General features: G+C 35.1%; 1 protein-coding gene across 2 annotated transcripts in view; it reads right to left on the reverse strand.

The window, feature by feature from the left end:
- The window catches only part of eag (ether a go-go), a 166,127-nt gene that overhangs the window by 7,048 nt on the left and 137,677 nt on the right, over nucleotides 1-21,402 (reverse strand). For both annotated transcript variants that reach the window (XM_067779544.1, XM_067779543.1), the window contains exons 9-15: nucleotides 17,529-17,625; nucleotides 17,031-17,377; nucleotides 16,708-16,863; nucleotides 16,314-16,386; nucleotides 10,420-10,619; nucleotides 5,768-6,020; nucleotides 5,092-5,501 (exon numbers count right to left, since the gene is read on the reverse strand). In XM_067779544.1, the coding sequence (XP_067635645.1) occupies nucleotides 5,092-5,501; nucleotides 5,768-6,020; nucleotides 10,420-10,619; nucleotides 16,314-16,386; nucleotides 16,708-16,863; nucleotides 17,031-17,377; nucleotides 17,529-17,625 (1,536 nt within the window). The remainder of the gene's footprint in view (nucleotides 1-5,091; nucleotides 5,502-5,767; nucleotides 6,021-10,419; nucleotides 10,620-16,313; nucleotides 16,387-16,707; nucleotides 16,864-17,030; nucleotides 17,378-17,528; nucleotides 17,626-21,402) is intronic.

The following is a 21,402-nucleotide window of genomic DNA, read 5'->3' on the forward strand; positions in this document are numbered from 1 at the left end:
TGAAAGGGACGAGAAAACGTATGATTTTGTGGAAGAAGAGAAGAAGAGACAACGAGCATAAGTACGAATACAATATATGTGTTTTTATTAATAAATATATTTTGCACACTTAAAAATAAAATTTATGTATAATGAGAACACAAAAGTTAATACTTTTACCCCATTAGGCATACTTGCAGAATGGCAAGTTAACTGTTTAACTCAGAGTTAACCTCACATGAAGGGTTAAACTCATATAATTTTGACAAAGTTTTGAAATTAGCTCTGAGCTAAAAAAAAAAATAACTTGCCGTTATGCAAAAGGGCCTTATTCATAAAACAGGATTTGTTTACCATTGAAAATTTGTATGGCAACGTCATTTTAAAAAACTTTATAAACCTTTTGCATTTTTTATGAATATGGGTGTTATAATTTTTCAATAATAAGTAATACGTACTTTATAAAATATTTTTTTATATATAAAAATTAAATCTCTAACCAATTTTCGCTAGAAAAATAACATTAATGACCCTGTGGAGTTTTACAATCACCCTGTAACATATAGGCACGCCTGAAAGTAGGCAATATAATGTATATATATGTAAGCAAAGATTTTGTACAATTGTGGCGAGAGAAGTTGGGCATAAAAATACGTGAAAAGTTTATTATCCATCTCCGAAAAAGAATTACAGCCAAACTTTTGAAGTAACCTTTATTTAATTCGTTGAAATCAAAGACCAAACAAAGCCTTTTAGATCTAAAGTTTGTAAAAAAAATTCCGCATGAAGTTGTTCACATTTATGAAGAGAAACTAGTTTGATTCAGTTTTTATACTCAGTTGAGCAGAGCTCACAGAGTATATTAAGTTTGATTGGATAACGGTTGGTTGTACATATGTAAAGGAATCGAGATAGATATAGACTTCCATATATCAAAATAATCAGGATCGAAAAAAATTTGATTGAGCCATGTCCGTCCGTCCGTCCGTTAACACGATAACTTAGTACATTTTGAGGTATCTTGATGAAATTTGGTACGTAGGTTCCTGAGCACTCATCTCAGATCGCTATTTAAAATGAACTATATCGGACTATAACCACGCCCACTTTTTCGATATCGAAAATTTCGAAAAACCGAAAAAGTGCGATAATTCATTACAAAAGACAGCTAAAGCGACGAAACTTGGTAGATGAGTTGAACTTATGACGCAGAATAGAAAATTAGTAAAATTTTGGACAATGGGCGTGGCACCGCCCACTTTTAAAAGAAGGTAATTTAGAAGTTCTGCAAGCTGTAATTTGGCAGTCGTTGAAGATATCATGATGAAATTTGGCAGGAACGTTACACCTATTACTATATGTACGCTTAATAAAAATTAGTAAAATCGGAGAAGGACCACGCCCACTTTTAAAAAAAATTTTTTTTGAAAGTCAAATTTTAACAAAAAATTTAATATCTTTACAGTATATAAGTAAATTATGTCAACATTCAACTCCAGTAATGATATGGTGCAACAAAATACAAAAATAAAATAAATTTTCAAACGGGGCGTGGCTCCGCCCTTTTTCATTAATTTGTCTAGGATACTTTTAACGCCATAAGTCGAACAAAAATTAACCAATCGGTTGATGCCACGCCCAGTTTTTATACACAGTCGTCCGTCTGTCCTTCCGCATGGCCGTTAACACGATAACTTGAGCAAAAATCGACATATCTTTAATGAACTTAGTTCACGTGCTTACTTGAACTCACTTTATCTTGGTATGAAAAACGAACGAAATCCGACTATGACCACGCCCACTTTTTCGATATCGAAAATTACGAAAAATGAAAAAAATGCCATAATTCTATACCAAATACGAAAAAAGGGATGAAACATGCTAAGGTAATTGGATTGTTTTATTGACGCGAAATATAGCTTTAGAAAAAACTTTATAAAATGGTTGTAACACCTACCATATTAAGTAGAAGAAAATGAAAAAGTTCTGCAGGGCGAAATAAAAAACCCTTAAAATCTTGGCAGGTATTACATATATAAATAAATTAGCGGTATCCAACAGATGATGTTCTGGGTCACCCTGGTCCACCTTTTGGTCGATTTCTGGAAAACGCCTTCACACCACTCCCTTTTAAAACTCTCATTAATACCTTTAATTTGATACCCATATCGTACAAACTCATTCTAGAGTCACCCCTGGTACCTTTATGGCGATATCTCGAAAGGGCGGCCACCTATAGAACTAAGCCCCACGCCCTTTTAAAATACTCATTAACACCTTTCATTTGATACCCATATCGTACAAAAATATTCTAAAGTCACCCCTGGTCCACCTTTATGGCGATATCTCGAAAAGGCGAACACCTATAGAACAACCACCACCCCCTTTTAAAACCCTCATTAATACCTTTAATTTGATACCCATATCGTACAAACACATTCTAGAGTCACCACTGGTCCACCTTTATGGCGATATTTTGAAACGGCATCCACCTATAGAACTAAGGCCCACTCCCTTTTAAAATACTCATTAACACCATTCCTTTGATGCCCATATTGTACAAACAAATTCTAGGGTCACCCCTGGTCCACCTTTGTGGCGATATCTCGAAACGGCGTCCACCTATGGAACTAAGGATTACTCCCTTTTAAAATACTCATTAACACCTTTCATTTGATACCCATAACGTACAAACGCATTCTAGAGTCAACCCTGATCCACCTTTATGGCTATATTCCTAAATGGCGTCCACCTATAGAACTATAGCTCACTCCCTCATAAAATACTCTTTAATGCCTTTCATTTGATACACATGTCATACAAACACATTCCAGGGTTTCCCTCGGTTCATTTTCCTACATGTTTATTTTCCCTTATGTTGTCACCATAGCTCTCAACTGAGTATGTAATGTTCGGTTACACCCGAACTTAACCTTCCTTACTTGTTTTAACTAGTACTCTTAGATATTCAACATAAAAGCTAAACATTTGAACGCTAAATGATCGAAACGATAAAATTCTCCCCCTTGTTACATTATTTTCATAATATTTGAAGAGTTCCATTTCAAAAATGCAATAAGAATGTTTTGCTGTGTTTGATTTAATTTATATTTTTCTTTTCAATATCTCTCCATAGTTCTAAAACTCGAAAATTATGTAAGGATATAAGGTCTAAACTACTTTAAATCCTCGCTAAAAAAATTGTATTGCACCAAGCCATCCTGCTTTGTTATTAACATCCCCAGATGGAGGTCCTCATGCTATCTTCGAAAAAATTGCGTCGACGCTCTTCAAAGTACTGAGAACTAACTTTGATAAAGAGATTGGTTATAGTTTAGATCAATTCGCTTCTTAAGGTACAAATACAAATACTTCAGTTCAAGCTAAATTTGAGCTACTTATTTCACCGAAGACTTTGAATTTGTTTAGTTAACGCTTTTCAAATGGCTTAGATCACTTGTCACTTACGATCACGGATCGAAATTCATTTCCGCTCAAGCGATTAATACGGGACAGTCCAACTGTTCCCTAGTTCACATGTTTCATTAATCCGATTTATCATATTAGAGCTATTGAGTTTTAAAGTTGGCAATCGATGGAACACGATACGATCGCAGTTTTTGGCGCGCATGTGACAAATTCTCAAAAATAGTTCGGTTCTAGTAAAGGTATTAATCGCCTTAACCAACTACTACTTGGACACAAAATGCCATTGTTACAGTTATTTGAAGGCTATGTCATTTTTGCAGTGTAGTTCAAGACCACAAAGTTGTGCATCAAGATGCTTTTGATGCTGCGAAAATCACGGTGAAACAGTGATTTGGCTGTTACTCTATAACGGCAAGAGTTTATTAAAAAAAAAAAAAAAAACGAGAATAAACTATTAGTAACATGCATAAGGTCTACGACAAGAGAATAGAGAGCTTTGGAGAACAAAATCTTATAGAAATAAGTAAGACCAATAGTTGTTGTCTTCATTGAATAATAATTTGAACAAAAATGATCTATTTCAAGGCAAATATTCAACAGAATAAAGCTTGTTTGCATCTTTTGGTAAGTGGCATTCACCAAAAAAATGGCTATAAAACTTGATTCCAAAAATAAAGTCCTCTGTCATTAGAATATTGCGGCTGTAGGCAGGAAGGTTTTTACATTGAAGCTGTAATCGAATAACAGTGAAACAAGTATACTTTAACTATTTACACATAAAGGGGTAATATAGAAAACGACATCAACTCTACGATTCTTTAGATTTTGACAGAAGTAAATATAAAGAAAATATATATGTCACCCGGTCTATGAAAAGGTGGCTTCTGACTCCGAAAAAAATTTTTCCACTTTTTTTCTGGTTTCGATAGTTTTTGAGACACTCTTTCACGTGGTGAAAACTAGAAAGTCCTAACCTGCTTAGAAGTGTACTAAAAATGTAGAGAAAGAAGAGCACAAATGAAAGACGATGAAGCCTTTGGTTTCTTCGATGCCACTTTGGTGGCTGGTGAAGTATCCTCAGATTTTTTGATAGCATTTTTTCGATGGCAATGGAGCCAAAATATCGGTCAGAAACTGGGTTGTGCTTCGCCTCTTGGGCATGACTGTTCATAATGCAAAAGGAAAACTACTAAGAAACTAAAGAAATGCATTGTTTATCTTCAACAGCTGTTTCTCGCAATTTCTTTTTTGAGTCATAAGCCCCCTTTTCATAGACCGCGTCAAACATTATCTTTGCAACAATTTTGCTGCGCTACTGCACTTGAGTGCAGATCAGTTGTAATCATCTTATTTTATACTTACAAGTTTGGGTAACATAATTATTTCAAACAACGAATAAATTAATATGATTAATTTAAAAGATTAAAATATTAATGCACATATTTAATACCAACACACACATCAGCACATTTATGTATAAGAAACTAACCATTATTTGCTGAGTAAAAAAAAAAATAAAAATCTGCTAAATAACACACAGTAACAGTTTACATACGTAAATATACACACCAACATGCACTAGACATATTTTTCTTTACACCTCACACACATTTTATACTACATACATACATATGCATAAAACTAAACACTCATGCCAATACTCGATGAACGTCATCCACCTACCTTGGTGCGATCCACATCAACATCGCCCTTTTCCACATCGCTTTGACCGGAAACAACCTCTTTGGAACCGGCTTGCACTTGTGGCGTACGACGAAATTTCGAAAATATTTTACGCACCAAATGATCTTGGTTTTGAGGCAATTGAGGTTCGTTTTTACGCCTTTCGGCCAATTCTTTCTCGCGCTTCACATCGGCCACCTTGCGAAAAATCAGTCGATGTCTTAAATTATAGGTGAGCACGAGATTGCGTGCAAAACTATTCGCAAAAGCCGAATAGAAATCGAGGACTTCGAGCAATTTATCACGCTTGATGGCATGCAAATCACAATAGGTTAGGGCGCGCACATTGGCAGCGCTTTGGCCAACGGCCGAATCCTTCCAGAATTGATCGCCGAAGACGTCACCCTTACCTGATAAAGAGAAAAAATGGAAAATAATAAAATAAAAGAAACCACTCTAGGTCCTTATAACAAACAAACGTTTTGGTAAACTGAAATAAAAGGCTTGATTGAGTGCAGATAGGGGTTTTTTGTGCGAGAAAGTGTAGCTCCTCTACAGTAGGCCGTAAGCCCGAAATAGTAGCAATTTCGTGTTTCACGCTGTATGAGGCATGCAGCTTTATAGCCTACATTTAGGTGCAGCTAAAAAAAAATATTTACCTTATGCGCACACTCACCCAATATTGCCACAACCTCATCGTCCTGTATCACCTCCAAACTGCCGGTAACAATGAAACACAAACTATCGATACTCTCGCCGGTGTGATAGAGTAGATCTCCAGGTGCTGAGTGCGACATCATAAAATGCATGGCAAGCGCGCGCAGACAACCATCCGAGGCAAGACGAAATGCTGGATGCTCGTTAAATACTTTGCGATTTAGATGAACACAAATGTCAGCCTTCATATCTTTCGGACAATAGTTTAGTACCTGCGAAGTTGCCAAGCCGCAGCGTCAACGGCAAAACGTCAAACAAAGTAAGTGAACGCAAACGAAAATTAAAATGCGAAAATAAACCAAATTTGTTGAAAAAGTCGAATGAAAAAAAAAAAAAAAATATGCCACAATGTACAAGTTTGTGATTCTAGAATGAGTGCAAAGTAAACCGAAAAACTGAGTTTCGGAAAATGTATGCGAGTTTTGAGATATACAAAAGTCGATGTATTTTCAGCATATTCACAAAAGTTTAAAACTTAGCGATCGCAGTAAGCTTTTGAAAAGCACAAGCTTACTGTAACCATTGAAAGAGTGACAAGCGCTTTGACCGAGCTTTTTAACACAAATATTTCGAAAAGTTTGTTACTTTATTTTTCAAAGCTAATATTTAACGGAAAAACTATAGCTATTGTAAGCTTATATGAACATTGACCTTTCCCAATGCACCGCTGAATTTCATATCGAAAAATAGTTTTAGCAGATAGTGCTATAATATAAAACTTCATGTTTTTTGTAAAAAGCTCATGACATTTTGTGAATACCCTTTGTGAATGAATAAATGAAAGAGGAGCTTTTTTTATTAGCATTTAAAGGTAAAGATATAGCTTTAATACACACGCACACTCGCACATACGTACAGTATTCTTTGAACCCCACTGAGAAATGGAATTGAGCATGCGCGCTTGGAAAGTACAATATTTTTGCGCTGAGTTGATTTTTGAAATTGTGAAAGTAGGATTTGACGCTTGTGAAAAGAAAGTTCAACAATTATGGCTATAAATAAAAGTTAACGGACTTTCTATAAATAGCGACACGCTGGAGAAACTAAAAATAGTTGCCGCGGTGTATTTGTGTCTAGCAGCAATATTCAATCGTTAAAAGCTCAAATCTGGCCGGGTGCGACTGAAGTCTGTGACTACATTTTGCGTACTTCTTCTTATATTGTATACGATATTTCCGGCTACGAGCTTTTGCGAAAGCCAAAGTTGTAGTCCGACTGAAAATTCATAAAAGTCCGCAAGGCAGCTTTCAGTTTTAGTAGTCAACATAAACTTGCTTGAAATTAAGATGTCTCAAAACGCATGCCAAATACCTGATCTTTAAACGTGTTCTTCTGATGACAGAAACATGGGCTCTATGAACTTTTTATATAAGTATGTTACTTATAACGCTTTTCTTAAAAGCTCAATCAAGCTTTTTGTCATTTGTTAACTTTTTAAGCGCGCTTTCAACTCCATTTCTGACTGGGATGCCTGGCAATTTACTTAAGCTGCTTCGCTATGTGAGAGTAAGTGTTCATCTTTGACACGATTGTTTTTACTAAGTGTGTATGTGTGTTCGTATATCGCTTATTTGTATTATTAAAAAGTACAAAGATTAATAATCAAAAATCGATTGGACTAAGTTTTTTTAAATTTTAGTGTACTTTTTTGTTTAATGTTTTTTTTTTTTGCATTTTGTTGTCTTTGTTTTTGTAAACTCTACTATTTTTAGGCACAAACTACAGTCAACGAAAATGGTATAAAGACGCTTCTATCTGTTTAAAAGCGCTTAAAAGGCGCTTCTTGAAACTTCTTCTTGATTTAAACCAAATATGCAAAAATTTTTGACAATCACAAACAAAATTTTTTTGAGCTTTTTAAAGATTATCAAAATTTGGTTTAAATTCCATCTAAAGGCACGGATTTGACGAACGCTTTTCGTTTTGACAAACGGATTTACGGTCTTTATGAGGCGCTTTACCGAGCATGAAGAACTAACGAGCGAGCGAGCGAGCTTACCTGCATTAAATAGAGGGAATAGAAAAATAAAAAAGAGAGAAAAAATAAAACGCAATTTGAATTTATTTAAATGGTAATATTATTTACTTTTATTTAAAAGGGAAAAATTACTTTCTATAAGAAGGAGCAAAAAAGGAAAATAGCAAAAATTTACAAAAGCGTTTGATAAAATATAATAAAAAAAAAGTTTGAGTGGGAAAAGTTTTACTTCTAAAAAAAGCAGTTTATAAAAAGCAAATACGCAAGTTGTAGTGATCTTCTAGGCGCACGAGAATGCAAAACTGTACTAATAAGCGAGTTTAGAAATAGCCAGATTTTCTTTACTTGTGGCGGAGAAACTACGTCTTGATAAAAAGCGTAGCGTGAGGCTATAGAAGTTTGAGCGATAAATTTGCGCCTATTAAAGCGCGCCTAAAATTATGTGATTATATTTAGAATTGATTGATGCTTTTTTGAAAAGTCCATGTACGTCGGCTTCCAGTTCGAAAATGCCGAAAAAAGCCGGGAAAAGATAAAGCACCAGCACCCAAATTCTTGCTTTCAACACCATAAAACGCCATTGCAAATAAATCTCTTAAACAAAATTAAGTGCGCGGGAAAGTAGGCATCATTTAGCACCATATGATCACAGGCAAGAACAGCCCGCTTCCAATACCTTTACATGGGACCTAGGCGGTTATTGCTTAAGACCATACGCTATTAAATGTTGCATACTTTACTGCGTACTTGATATTGTTTTAGCAATTTTAGGCGATGGAGTTTAAGCGTAGTGAAAGCTGGCATTAGGGGTAGCTTCCAGAATTTGAATCAGAAGGTATGATTCAGCTTGTGCTTATTTGAATTTGTAGTTAGGCCGCTGAAAAAGGACGCTTTTGGAAACATTTTGAGCATTTTTTGTTCCTCATTTCTTAAGAGCAGGCATTATCGAACTGGTGGCCGATGCAGGACGTTCGGTATGTGGTTACTTTCGCAACGCTTATAACGTGTTGTTGTAGTGTATTTATTGTACAAACTGAATGAATTTTGCTGTGCTTGTGTTGTCAAGCTCCGCTGAGGGCACACGTATTTGCAGCAAGCCGTACGTGGCTGTGTTTGTGTCTGACGCGTGACAGTTTAGCTGTGGATTTTAACTTAGAGAATAGTTTAAGTGAGTAAGTGTACGGTGAATTGTTTTCATTCTCGGTTTTTCGTTTCTAATTTCAGCAGTTCTTGTGAGTTTTGTGTGCTGCGTTGAAAAATAATGTCGAGCTTACTTTTAGGCAGTTGCCGTTCTGACTACTCACTAAAAGAATTCGCCTACAATTTACATATTTTACAAAAGCTTTTCTGATTGCATACAAACATACGTACATACTTAGCATATATATAATATGCATACGCTGATATTTGCTTGTTCTTTATTTTTACCTGCAGTGGTGTGCACATAAACAGAGACACACCAATGTTCGAATCAAAATATTTGACTTTTTAATGATAAATTGGTTTTATCTCTAAAAGTTTTTACCAAAACTTTATGATTTCCTTGGACTTAGGTTGGATCATTATAATTTAAATGCGTTCCGATGCTTCCCCATCTTCTTCAGGGGGGCTAGTTTTTATTTACCCTGCTAGCGTACCGGCCGTTGCTCGGATTTGGCAGATACTAATGTAAATAAGAAGGTGTATTTTAACGCATTCCATCCCGTTACTCAAAGTCAAGCAATCAGTATATAAGATTTTAATGATCTTCTTCAAAATGTATCTCCTAATTTTTGTAATTCTTACCCTTTATAATTTCCTTACCTCTCCCTCCTTTTTTTACACCCTCTACCTCTCTCCTTCTTTTTTCCTGGACCCCTCATTCCTCTAAATTATCATTCTTTGCTTTATTTTTCAAATTTTATTTTGTCATACACAATTCATACTCAAAATAATTTAGCTACACAATTTTTGTCTATCATCTCATATAAACAGCTATTTTTACAATGGAATGCTTAAATTTAATAAACACTTTTAAATCACTCAATGCAATAGCTTTAACTTTTTGTGAATTCAATTCTATGACCAAAAAATGGTTGTGTACTTAAGTACGTATATGGCGTATGAGTAACTTTTGCTGACATACAAAATTTGTCGCACCACCCAGAGGCGCATGTGAAACTGAAAAAAAAAAAAACAAAATTCGTAGTTCTGAAATACAAAAAACCTTCGGCTTGGTGATGATTGAAGTGTGGGAAATACGTTTCCATAGGGACACACAAACACACACATACAGAATTTGATTTATATGTATATATATATATATAGATTATTTGAAAATAAAAACTAGACTTCCTGAAGAAAAAGAGAAGCATCGAAACGTGTAGGAGGGTAAAGGTGAATGTAAAGTGTTTCCTATAATTACCAGCCGTAAAGCTAAGACTAAGTACACTAATACTGACAGTTTGGCCCAAATATTTCCTTCAGAGTTTTTAACAACTGCACTGTCGAAATTTTATAAATATTTTTGAAAAAATAAAATCTCAATATTTTTATGCAAATATCGCTGTCCCTAATTATGTGCCCACCACTGTATATGCATCTCTCTTCAGTCGCTTAAAGAATGAGCATGTGTGCGTTAATGCGTGCATTACCTTTTCGGTGTCCAAGCCTTTCGTCATAGCCCACGTTGAGACCACATAATCCATAACGCGTTCACTGAGCGCTTTTGGCACTTCATGCAACTTCATGAATTCGCGCACATTATTCAACATATCATGATATTTTGCCGTCGCTGAGGTCATCTGCTGGATGATGGTGGTCACGTGACCAAATATTGTCGCATACAGCAGCGCTATATAAGGCGAACAACAAAACAATGTAAAGAAAGGAAAGAAGAGAATGAAAAAAAAATATAGAAAATTAAGTTTAAGTTTTGCGTTTTGTGTTTGCGTGCGCTTAAGCTTACTGGGTTAAGTGGAATAATTTATGATGCTTGTAAAATTTTAATTTCAATTGTAGTTTATTTTATGTAGCATACTTTTGGGGTACTTAACACTGAGCAGAATAACAAATGAATTATTATTATGAACAAATAATGTGGAAGTATGGAAATGCGGGTATGAAGAATGTTGTCACTTGAAGTGCGGCTGTAATAATTAATGTATGAATATAAGGGATAAGAGAAAGGGCCAAAGTGTGTGGAAATTCTGTGCTTAGTATAATACGGAGTAGTAGTAGCAATAAAATCATACATACATACAAATATAGTAACCGTAGTAGATCTAAAGAAATTAGTATACGAGAACGCAAGCTAGAACAGTAATAAATGCCCAAAATTGTTGTTGTGTTATGAGTAGGTTTAGAATATTTGTAGAAAGAAACTTAAGCCCCTTCGCAGTGTTCGAAGTAATAACACTTACGACAATTGTCTTAAGAAATTGAATAAGGATAGAGAAAGAGAGATAAGTTGGTATGGGTTTAAATATTTTTACTATGAATTTTATGCTTTTGCTTGAGCCATGACCAAAAGCAGCTAAGAAATTATTGTTCTGGTAATAAAAGCAATATTAATTGTGATGGCTCAGGCAAAAGCACTGGGTGGTGTGTTTTACGTCAAGGGGGTATAACGCTACAATTTTTCTGTTTTCAATAAGTGATAGGAAACTTGCTGGGTAAAATACTCAATTTAAGTGCTAACATGGGCTTTGCAAATTGTCAACGTTTTTCCTGCGCGTCTAAATGTATGCGATGTAAAGAGGTCTGACTGCTGCTTTGCAAGCAAATGTGCTAATGTTGCATACTTTTAGGTGAGACTGGTGTTGTTTTGGCAAATTCTGACGATGTATAGACAACTTAAGATCCTAGGAACCATACTGAGTAGCTTGTATATTATGGAACTAAAAAATTAAGCATTTCAGGTTTGTCAATTCAAGCAGTCCATTTATTTTTTTGCGTAGTGGCCTGCGCCTTCACCTAAGAAGCAATATAAAGGCCTATCCCAACTAGCAGAAGTGTTTTAACAATTTTCGTATTTTTGAATTAGCGCTGTCTAATGAGCTTTCTAAAAGTAATAAAGAAGTAAGTAATTTGGTTTATTGGCCCGGCAAGAATGGCGAATATTCAAAAGCGAAGCTAAAAGTTCCGTCCTACTTTATGTTTTCCGTTGAATTCAAATATTTGGCAATCTTTTCAAATTTTATATTCTTTAATTCCAGGGATTTCCAACAAATTTCATTCTCAGTGCTCTTTGAGTGCATTTCCGCTTACGACGGCTTTAGCTACAACATGAAATATTGGATTTGCCATTTGTTCCTAGGAGCCTCATAAGTACCGCAACTGCTTAATAGAAATATGCCCCTTCTCGTCATCTTAAAATTGCTCAAAATCGAAACTCTGTATAACCTCAATCGTCTACACTTCTAAATGCATTTTAATTTTATAACTTCGAGTACTATTGTAAGGTTTGCTTCAAAGCATGCAGCGAATTTCAGAAATAGGAATTGGAGAGTTAAATCAATGAAGTGATATTTTATCAGTTAGCCGATTTAGCTTAGTTGAGAAGGAATACAATATATTTTACTAAATTCATAATCCATAAAAGTTTTTTTTAGTAGTCAATACCCTCATCAGTGTAGAGAACACATTCAGCGAGTTTTCACTGACACCTCTCGACGAAGAAATGGATAACTTTGAGCTTCTCTAGATTTTAAATTTGTCTGTGGTTTCATCACGCTCGACACTCGTGCTTCATCAAATTTTTGTTCTCTTAGCGCTTGCGAAAAATTGCCTATAAGTATGCAATGCCTTTTTCGAAATAGCGGTAGTTTCTTTTTCTTGCTCTGGGCTGCTTGGCTTAAAGTGTGGGTCACATAATAGATAGTAGCGACGCTCATTGAGAAGTCCAATGCTGTTCACTTGTAAACTTTAACGCGCGATATAGCCACTACAGCACATAAGCTATAGGACGAAAATCGACACTGATGATGGCACAACGCCGAAGCCGGTTTGTCTCGAAACCAAATTTAACAAGGGATGACGGATACTCGTTGCAATATACATCATTTATACCTTAACTGTCTTTCAAGTTTTCATGAATAAAAAAAAAATATAAATGTTTTGTTTTATTGTTTTCCCATCATTCTTCAGTGATAAGATTTTGTATGAAAAGCACTAAAAACCATTTATTACAGCATACATTTTACCACCAAAACTAACACCAATTTTAGACAAATTAGACATAGCGTAATCCATCCATTTTCTTATTGATTATTTTCGTTATGTCTAAAAACTCACACATAACGACGAATTGTCCAACTATTTTTATTTTTGATGACGCAGTGTTGTATTTTGAAAGGAAGTATTTTTAATTTATTTACAATTTGAATGCGTAGTAAATAAAATTGGATGGCACGAGTTTTGTTATGAAAATTTGTACAGAGAAAATAGAATTAGGATTCAGTAAGAAAAATTTAAATTTGTGTGTTGATAATCTGCAATGCAGTTTTTTTAGTTAGCAAGTTTTTTTTTTTTTTTTGTAAAAAACGAAAAATATTAAACTTTTTTTGTTTATAAAAAATGCATGAAATGGTGTCTGTTGTAGTGACTAGCGTCGAAATTTTCCTCTAGCATACAGAGAGCGCTAAGAACATGTGATTTTTGAAATAAAGTTTGAGAGTTCTGGGTAGATGATTCAACAACAACAATAACAAAACTACAAAAATGTATGATTTTTAAGCATTTTATTGAGAGAAAGCTAATTTTGAAATTTTCTGTAACTTAATGTATAAGTCAACGAAGGCACACTACACCAACTCAGCATTTATTAGTTCTAGCGGCGTTACGGCAGTGAAATGTGTGAGCCCATGGATTTCTTTTTTTTTAATTTTGAATATTTTTTTTAATAGAGTTTATTAGTTTTTTAAAAAATTATGTGAAATATTTTACAAAAAAAAAAAAAAAATAAAAATTTAAAGATATTCTTTTAACAATTATTCTATATTATAATTTTCTGAATTGAGTTTATTATTATTTTTTTAAATTATATGAAATATTTTACGAAAAATCAAATTTAAAGAATTTTTTAACAATTATTTTTTGTAAAAGAAATATTTTAGAACGCTTCTAAGAAAAATTTTCAAAAGTTATCAAAATTTGCAATTTTTTCAGTTTGATTTCAGTTTTAATTCCAAAATGAAAGTTTTTTGAAAAATATTTTGAAAAATATATTGATTTGGTCTTTAGGCTTTTTAATAATTTTTATCATTTTCGAAGAAAGTTTTGTTTTAAAATGCAACACAAAAAAAATTTTTTTTTGATTTAAGAACATTGTGTTTTAAAACGTCTAGGTTAGGTTAGGTTAGGTTCAAGTGGCTGCCGTCCACATTGGAGCGGCACACTTATGCCTTTATAGGCCCATTGTGAAACCACACGGATTTGTTCCCACTCTCCTAATCAAACCACTTCGTTGAGTTTATGAAGCTAACTAAGCGTCGTGTATTGACCTCAGCTATATCAGTCAGATCTACGAGAAACATCTTGCCCATAAAACGTTGCCTTCTTCTACCGAGCGCTGGACATTCACAGAGTAGATGCCTAACAGTTTCAGGTTCTTCTTCGTTGCCGCAACTTCTACAATAATCATTAATTGGAGCGCAAATCCTTTCCGCATGCGTTCCAATACAAACATGACCCGTAAGAAGACCTACAACTAAGGAAACATCCCTCTTACGAAGGTGAGAAGCTCTCGCGATCTCTTCTCATTCCATTCCGGCCATGTGAGTTTTGCCGTGTGGCATCTATAATGATGCTTCCATCTGGCTCCTGCTTCCATCAGTAGAGCCTCCTTTATCTTGAGCTTGCAGGTGGAGAGCGGCATGCCCAACCTCTTCCAGGATGGCGAAAGTGGAAGGGAGGTACCCTTTCTTGCAAGCTCATCTGCCCTCTCATTACCTGGTATGCCCTTATGTCCCGGAACCCATACCAGATGCAGAGTAAACATTTCAGCCATCACGTTAAGTGATCTGCAACAGCCTACTACAGTTTCAGAATTAGCTGTGACAGAGTCAAGGGCTTTCAGTGCTGCTTGACTGTCTGAGAAAATGTAAATGTGCTTCTTAGAGACTGCCTTCTCCCTAAGGCAGTCCACAGCGTCTTGTATTGCCGCAAGCTTGGCCTGAAATACGCTACAGTGATCCCGAAGGCGAAACGATCTTTGTATCTCCAATCGTTCCGAATATACACCCCTCCGACCCTGTTATCCAGTTTAGATCCATCTGTGTATATATGAATGCTGTTAGTGGGCCAATAAGGGTCATTCACCCACTGTTCCCTCTCAGGGATTAATATATCGTATCCCTTGTTAAAGTTGGTATGCGGTTTGCAGAAATCTGTCGAGAATTGCGGTATGTTTGCAGTGCGCCCATGTGGTCAGTTTCCTCAGCCTGATAGCTGCACATGCTGCATATTTAATGCCTACTATATCTATGGGTAGTAGGTTCAGTATTTCATTCATAGCCTCCGTTGGCGTTATGCGGATGGCTCCGCTTATGCATAGTAGTGCAGATCTTTGCACCTTTTGAAGAGCAAGAACCGTCGAGGATTTATTCAGGGCGGGCCACCATACCGCCACCCCGTATAGCAATATTGGCCTAACTATGGCCGTGTATATCCAATGTACTATCATAGGGGAACGTCTAAGAACTAAACATTTTTTTTAAAGCAATTTGAGTGTTTAATTGCAAACATAAGTTTTTGAAAAAAATTTTTTTGATAAACTTTATTTAAAAAATTTTTGGTAACATTTACTCTTTATCATATACGCATTTTAAATCTTTATGATAGCTTTGTTTTTAAATGTGCAAAAACTAAAAAAATAATTAAAAATTTGAAAAATTTTTTTACTGCATCAAAATTTGGATTCGAGCTTCACAGCAATTTATAATTTTAACGGAAAAATTGTAATAATTTAAAAATGTTTTTCTTGATTCATTTAATTTAAAAAGTTTTTAATCGAATTTACTTTTTACTCTTTTTGTTTTAAAGTTTTTTTGGGTTTTTAATGAAATAAAGTTTTGAGTTTCAAAACAAAATGGTTTTTATAATAGCTATTTGGTTGCAATAAAATATTTTTAGTTTGATTTTCATTTTCTTTAAAGTTTTGAATAGGATTTACTTTTAATTATTTTAATATTTTAAGAAAAAATTTATTAAGAAAATTTTTGTTTTTTGTTGAATCTCAATTTTCTTTGTTTGCAATCATATGTTAACTAAATTAACATTTTTTTAGAATAAAAACAAATATGGAGTAAATTTTTTTTTTGCAAAATAACAATTTTTTTTGTTTATTTTTTAAATTATTTCTTTTAATTGCCTTAATTCTTTCTAATATTTTTGGATTTGTTCCATTTTTTTCCCACTTAATTGTCTGCTTAGGGCGCACACATTTATTTTTCTGCCGCTTTGCGTTTACGTCTCTTACGAAGCGTTGCGCAATTTCGTTTCGTTTAGCGAAATTGGACGCGGCAACGGAACGTGTCGGACACTGCACCTGCAATAATCATCATGCAGATGGTGAACACCTTCTCGTTGTCCGTCTCGGCTGCCACATTGCCAAAGCCCACCTGAAAATATAAAAGAAAATAATTTCAGTGCAGTTTGTTGTAGAGCGGAAAGGATATAAATAACAAAATAAGGGTATTCACCAAGTCCGAAAAAGAAACAAGTACAAGGAAAAATTAAATTTGATAAGAACAAATGAAGGCACTAATGACCTTAGAGAATTTTATCGCAACACTTTGCGTATCATATTTTCTGTGTGCATTTACACTGCCACACAGACTTAGTGAATACCGCTATTGTATTGGAATATGTATATACTACGTAAGAGTTATAAGTTTGATGCATTCATATTTTATAAGACCAACCCGCAACTTTGCACTCACCGATGTCATGCAGGTCATGGTGAAGTACAACGCCGTTACATACATACTCTTGCGCGATGGACCATTTATCAGTTCCGGTCCAGTTTCGTTGCTCCAGATATACGAGTACGGCGATTGCGTCACATTCGCCAATTTCCACAGCCAACTGTATTGGATCTATACGAAAGACATAAAACAAGCAAATAAGCGTTAAACGAAAATAAAGAAAATCAAGCGAGAGGTAGTGAGAGAAAAAATTTAACGAGGAAGAAGTGGGAAGGAAGGTAATTTTTAGAAAACCATTTGCCATATTTTTTAAAATGTCAGTAATGTACCACACTTACTCCATTATCGGCATCGCTACGTCCGATCGAATACCAAATGCACGCCAGCCAATGCGCCACCAACATATAAAAGCAGAGCAGCAATATGAGCATTGCGGCGCCATATTCTAAATACCGATCCAATTTGCGTACGACACGTCCCAGACGCAGTAGACGCACCACTTTAAGCGCACTAAACAGCGATCCAATGCCGTCTTCGTCACGATCGAACGCATTGAAGACATCGTATGGCAGGCAGCTGAGTAGATCAATGATAAACCAGGACTTAAGATAATTCATGCGTATCACTTTGGGGTCGCTGACGACCTCACCGCCGGGGCCGACGAACGTTGTGTGGAAATTTAAAACTGCAATAAATATAGGAGTAAACTGTCTTTAATTTGATTAAGAGAAAAAACAAAGAAAAAACTATTCAACGCCGTGATCTTAGATTTAGAAAATTCTTAAACGCTGAGATTCTTTAAAATGAATGATTCTTAAAATTAACTTTATACTTACCAATATCTATAAAGAATATAACATCTACAATGGAATCGACAACGAGTAGTGAAACGTCTTCTGAAGTTTTATTTTTAAAAGCTACATTGTACGGCACCTGGAAAAAGAAAAGAGAAATAATAGAGTGTAAAAAACTAAGAATTTTTATGATTTTTTAAACGCGTTGAAGTTTTAATTTTTATAATTCTTGACAAGTGGAATATGCAAACAAATTCTTGAATATATCTGGTTTTTTTATTTTTTTAATTCAATTGTATTAAAAAAAACATTAAGGTGAGCAAAAGTTCTTTTAAGTGACCAAAATCTAGAAAAAGAACAAGTGAAACAATAAAAAAAAAAAACAAAAAAAATAGTTTGGCGAATGGTAGCAATTTCGATGCCTCAGTGTGCGGTTAGTAAATAAATGTTATACAACAACAGTAAGCCATATACACACATACATAGAAGGCAACGAAGAATATTTCACACACATAACCAGCAGCTAACAGTGGAGAGAATATTTCACACACATAGACGGCAACAAAGCATATGGTCTTACATATACTTCAGATATAAATGTATATAGCTAAATAACCAAGCATGAGATGCAACTGTTCTAGAAGGCATGTTCGTGAAACGTCTAGACATTAGGAGAAATGGTCGAACGAAGTAACCGAGAGTATAAAAGCAGCGCGAGCTGAGGAATCAGAAATCAGTTTGATTTAAACACGCTATTAGTGAAGTACGCGATATTTGTAAACGTGAAGTACTACTGCCACAGTAAAGTTTGAAAATAATTACTATTTTGCAATACTGAATATTGGAGTTATTTATTCGACAGTTCAGCGACTCGAACGTTAACAGAAGATGCATAATAATAAGGGATTTCCCAAAATTCGCTACAATATTAAACATTTTGTTTGAACCCTTTTCGCGCAGCGTGCCTAAAGCGTAGTGATGATGAAGACTTAGCAACCTTCGAAATGGATCTATCTGTCCAGATATGGCAGGACTCGATTCGAACCTTGAATGATTTATCAATAGGTCGATAAAAACATAAACAATTGTTAATAAACCATGAGCACTTGGGAATGTCAAACAAAGTAATTGACAATAAACAAAAATCCAGCATTATCAGTGTTTTGCACCAGATGGCGCAACACTGAATAAATATAGTTGGTAAAAAGGAATAGAAGTAGCAAATTTGCCAGTCAAACAAACCACCGCTGTATAGCTAAATGGTTAGCGCAGCATGCCTAAAGCGTACTGATGATGAAGGCTTAGCACCCTTCGAAATGGATCTATCTGCGCAGCTATGGCAGGTTGTCTGAAAAATTGTCTACTTACTATTCCAAAAACAAAATACAATTTTTCAAATTTAGAAAAATTAAAAAATAACAATAATTATCATTAGAAAAAAATTATTGTTCTGGCCTTGAGCTCGATTCGAGCCTTGAATGATTTATCAATAGGCCGATAAAAACATAAACAATTGTTAAACAAATTTTAAGGGGAAAAAAATGTACGTAAGTTATTTTTGTGAAAAAAACATTGTTGAAGCGAAATGTTTTTAGTTTTAAACAGATTTGAATTAAATTCTTGTTCGTTCAGAGAGTGTGTTGTTTCAATATTCGCTACTAAACAACTTTTTTGGTTGATTGTTTTTTTTTGCATTTTTGTCACAAACTGTTTGCTTACTCAAAAAATTTTTACTTCGAAAAAATATATTTTAATTCGAAAAAAAAAATGTTTATGTTCTATTATAAAAACCAACTTTGTCATTAGAAATCTTTTCATAACAATAAAAAACAATTTTTGTTTAAACATCCAAGAAAAATTTTATTAAAAAAAAAAATCAATGAAAAACATGTGACCTGGAATCATGAAACGACCATATTGTGCGAAAATACCGTTGTTCACATTTACTAATGCTTACTTAGGCTCTTTTGACCATTAGCGTTTGGTGCAAATAAAAACAAACTTATTTCACCATTCCAACCCGACGTTTCGCTAGTCTCTCTAGCTTTTTCAAGGGCGATCTGTGTATTTTAATAACAAAAAGCAATACATTAATATAAAAACAGAAAAGGCATAGTGCGTAACATTTCAATATTAGTAATCACAGTTTTACATACAAACAAATATCACAAAACAAGAGGCAAAAAACACTTTGAATAATATAACACGATTTATTTAGAAAACTCACATAATTGGACTATTTAAACAAATTTGTTAGAACTAAAAATATTTTCGGTACCATTCCATAGTGGTATCATTGTCATACTAAAACGAATTAATGTTAGAGACAGAGGGTGCAGGCAGCAGCAACGTCATCTGTATCTTCCTTTTTGTTTATTGTCTTGTCTCTTTTTTGCAATATTCGCAGGCTTTCTAATGTGTACCTGGCTTTTCCTTGTTTATTATAATCAGTTGAGCAGAGCTCACAGAGTATATTAAGTTTGATTGGATAACGGTTGGTTGTACATATATAAAGGAATCGAGATAGATATAGACTTCCATATATCAAAATAATCAGGATCGAAAAAAAATTTTATTGAGCCATGTCCGTCCGTCCGTCCGTCCGTCCGTTAACACGATAACTTGAGTAAATTTTGAGGTATCTTGATGAAATTTGGTATGTAGGTTCCTGAGCACTCATCTCAGATCGCTATTTAAAATGAACGAAATCGGACTATAACCACGCCCACTTTTTCGATATCGAAAATTTCGAAAAACCGAAAAAGTGCGATAATTCATTACAAAAGACAGATAAAGCGACGAAACTTGGTAGATGAGTTGAACTTATGACGCAAAATAGAAAATTAGTAAAATTTTGGATAATGGCCGTGGCACCGCCCACTTTTAAAAGAAGGTAATTTAAAACTTTTGCAACGTTACTCCTATTACTATATGTACGCTTAATAAAAATTAGCAAAATCGGAGAAGGACCACGCCCACTTAAAAAAAAAAAATTGTTTAAAGTAAAATTTTAACAAAAAATTTAATATCTTTACAGTATATAAGAATGGCAGAATGAAGAGGCAACGTTCGGCAGAAGGCGACAAGCCTGCTTTCAAGAGGCAGAAAGGACCCAGTCCTAGAGCCGCGAGGCAGGGCAGTCGCATAGACAAGACAAGTAGGCCCAAAGCTGTAAGACAGATGGGTTCCAATAGCGAGGTAGCAACTACCTCGAAAGCTGCCAGTCAGAGGGAAGTTCCAACTACGGAAGTAGGAGATAAGCCAAAGGGATATAACGCTAAGACTCCGGCTTTCTCGGAGGCGCTAAAGGGAGTTAACGCGAAGACTCCGGTGTTCTCGGAGGTTCCAAAGGGAGATAACACTAAGACTCCTGCTTTTCCCGAGAAGATGAGTGATGTGGCAAAGCAGTCACTGACTGTGGCGCTGGTTGATCGTAGCAGTCCGTTCGGACAAATGACTACTGAAAGGTGGAGATCTGTGGAAAGGGAGCTTATTAGCTTAATGCTTAAGATGATGCGGGAACAACCAAGTAAGCCCCTTCCAACCTTTGATTCGGGGGGATGGTATAATGGTGTGAAGATGATAGCGTGCGACAACATCGCGAGCTTGCGGTGGCTGGAGGAAGTCGTTCCAAACCTCCAAAGGCAAGGCACGAACGCGCGGTTTGAGGTGGTGGATAAAGCGCAAATCCCCACGGTACCAAAAGTTAAGGTATGGATACCATGCGTGATGAAGTCGGAGGATACACTGCGACTTCTGCAGAATCAGAATCCGAACATACCGACACAGGATTGGAAGGTACTTACTGTATCTCGGCCTACCGAGGATGGTCAGTTCTACATCTTCCAAATAAACAAGCATTCGGAGGATATTTTGTACACGCAGCTTGGCAAAATGTCCTTTGGCACTGGCAAAA

The sequence above is a fragment of the Eurosta solidaginis genome, chromosome 4 (genome assembly GCF_040869045.1).
Source record: "Eurosta solidaginis isolate ZX-2024a chromosome 4, ASM4086904v1, whole genome shotgun sequence".
NCBI lineage: Eukaryota > Metazoa > Arthropoda > Insecta > Diptera > Tephritidae > Eurosta > Eurosta solidaginis.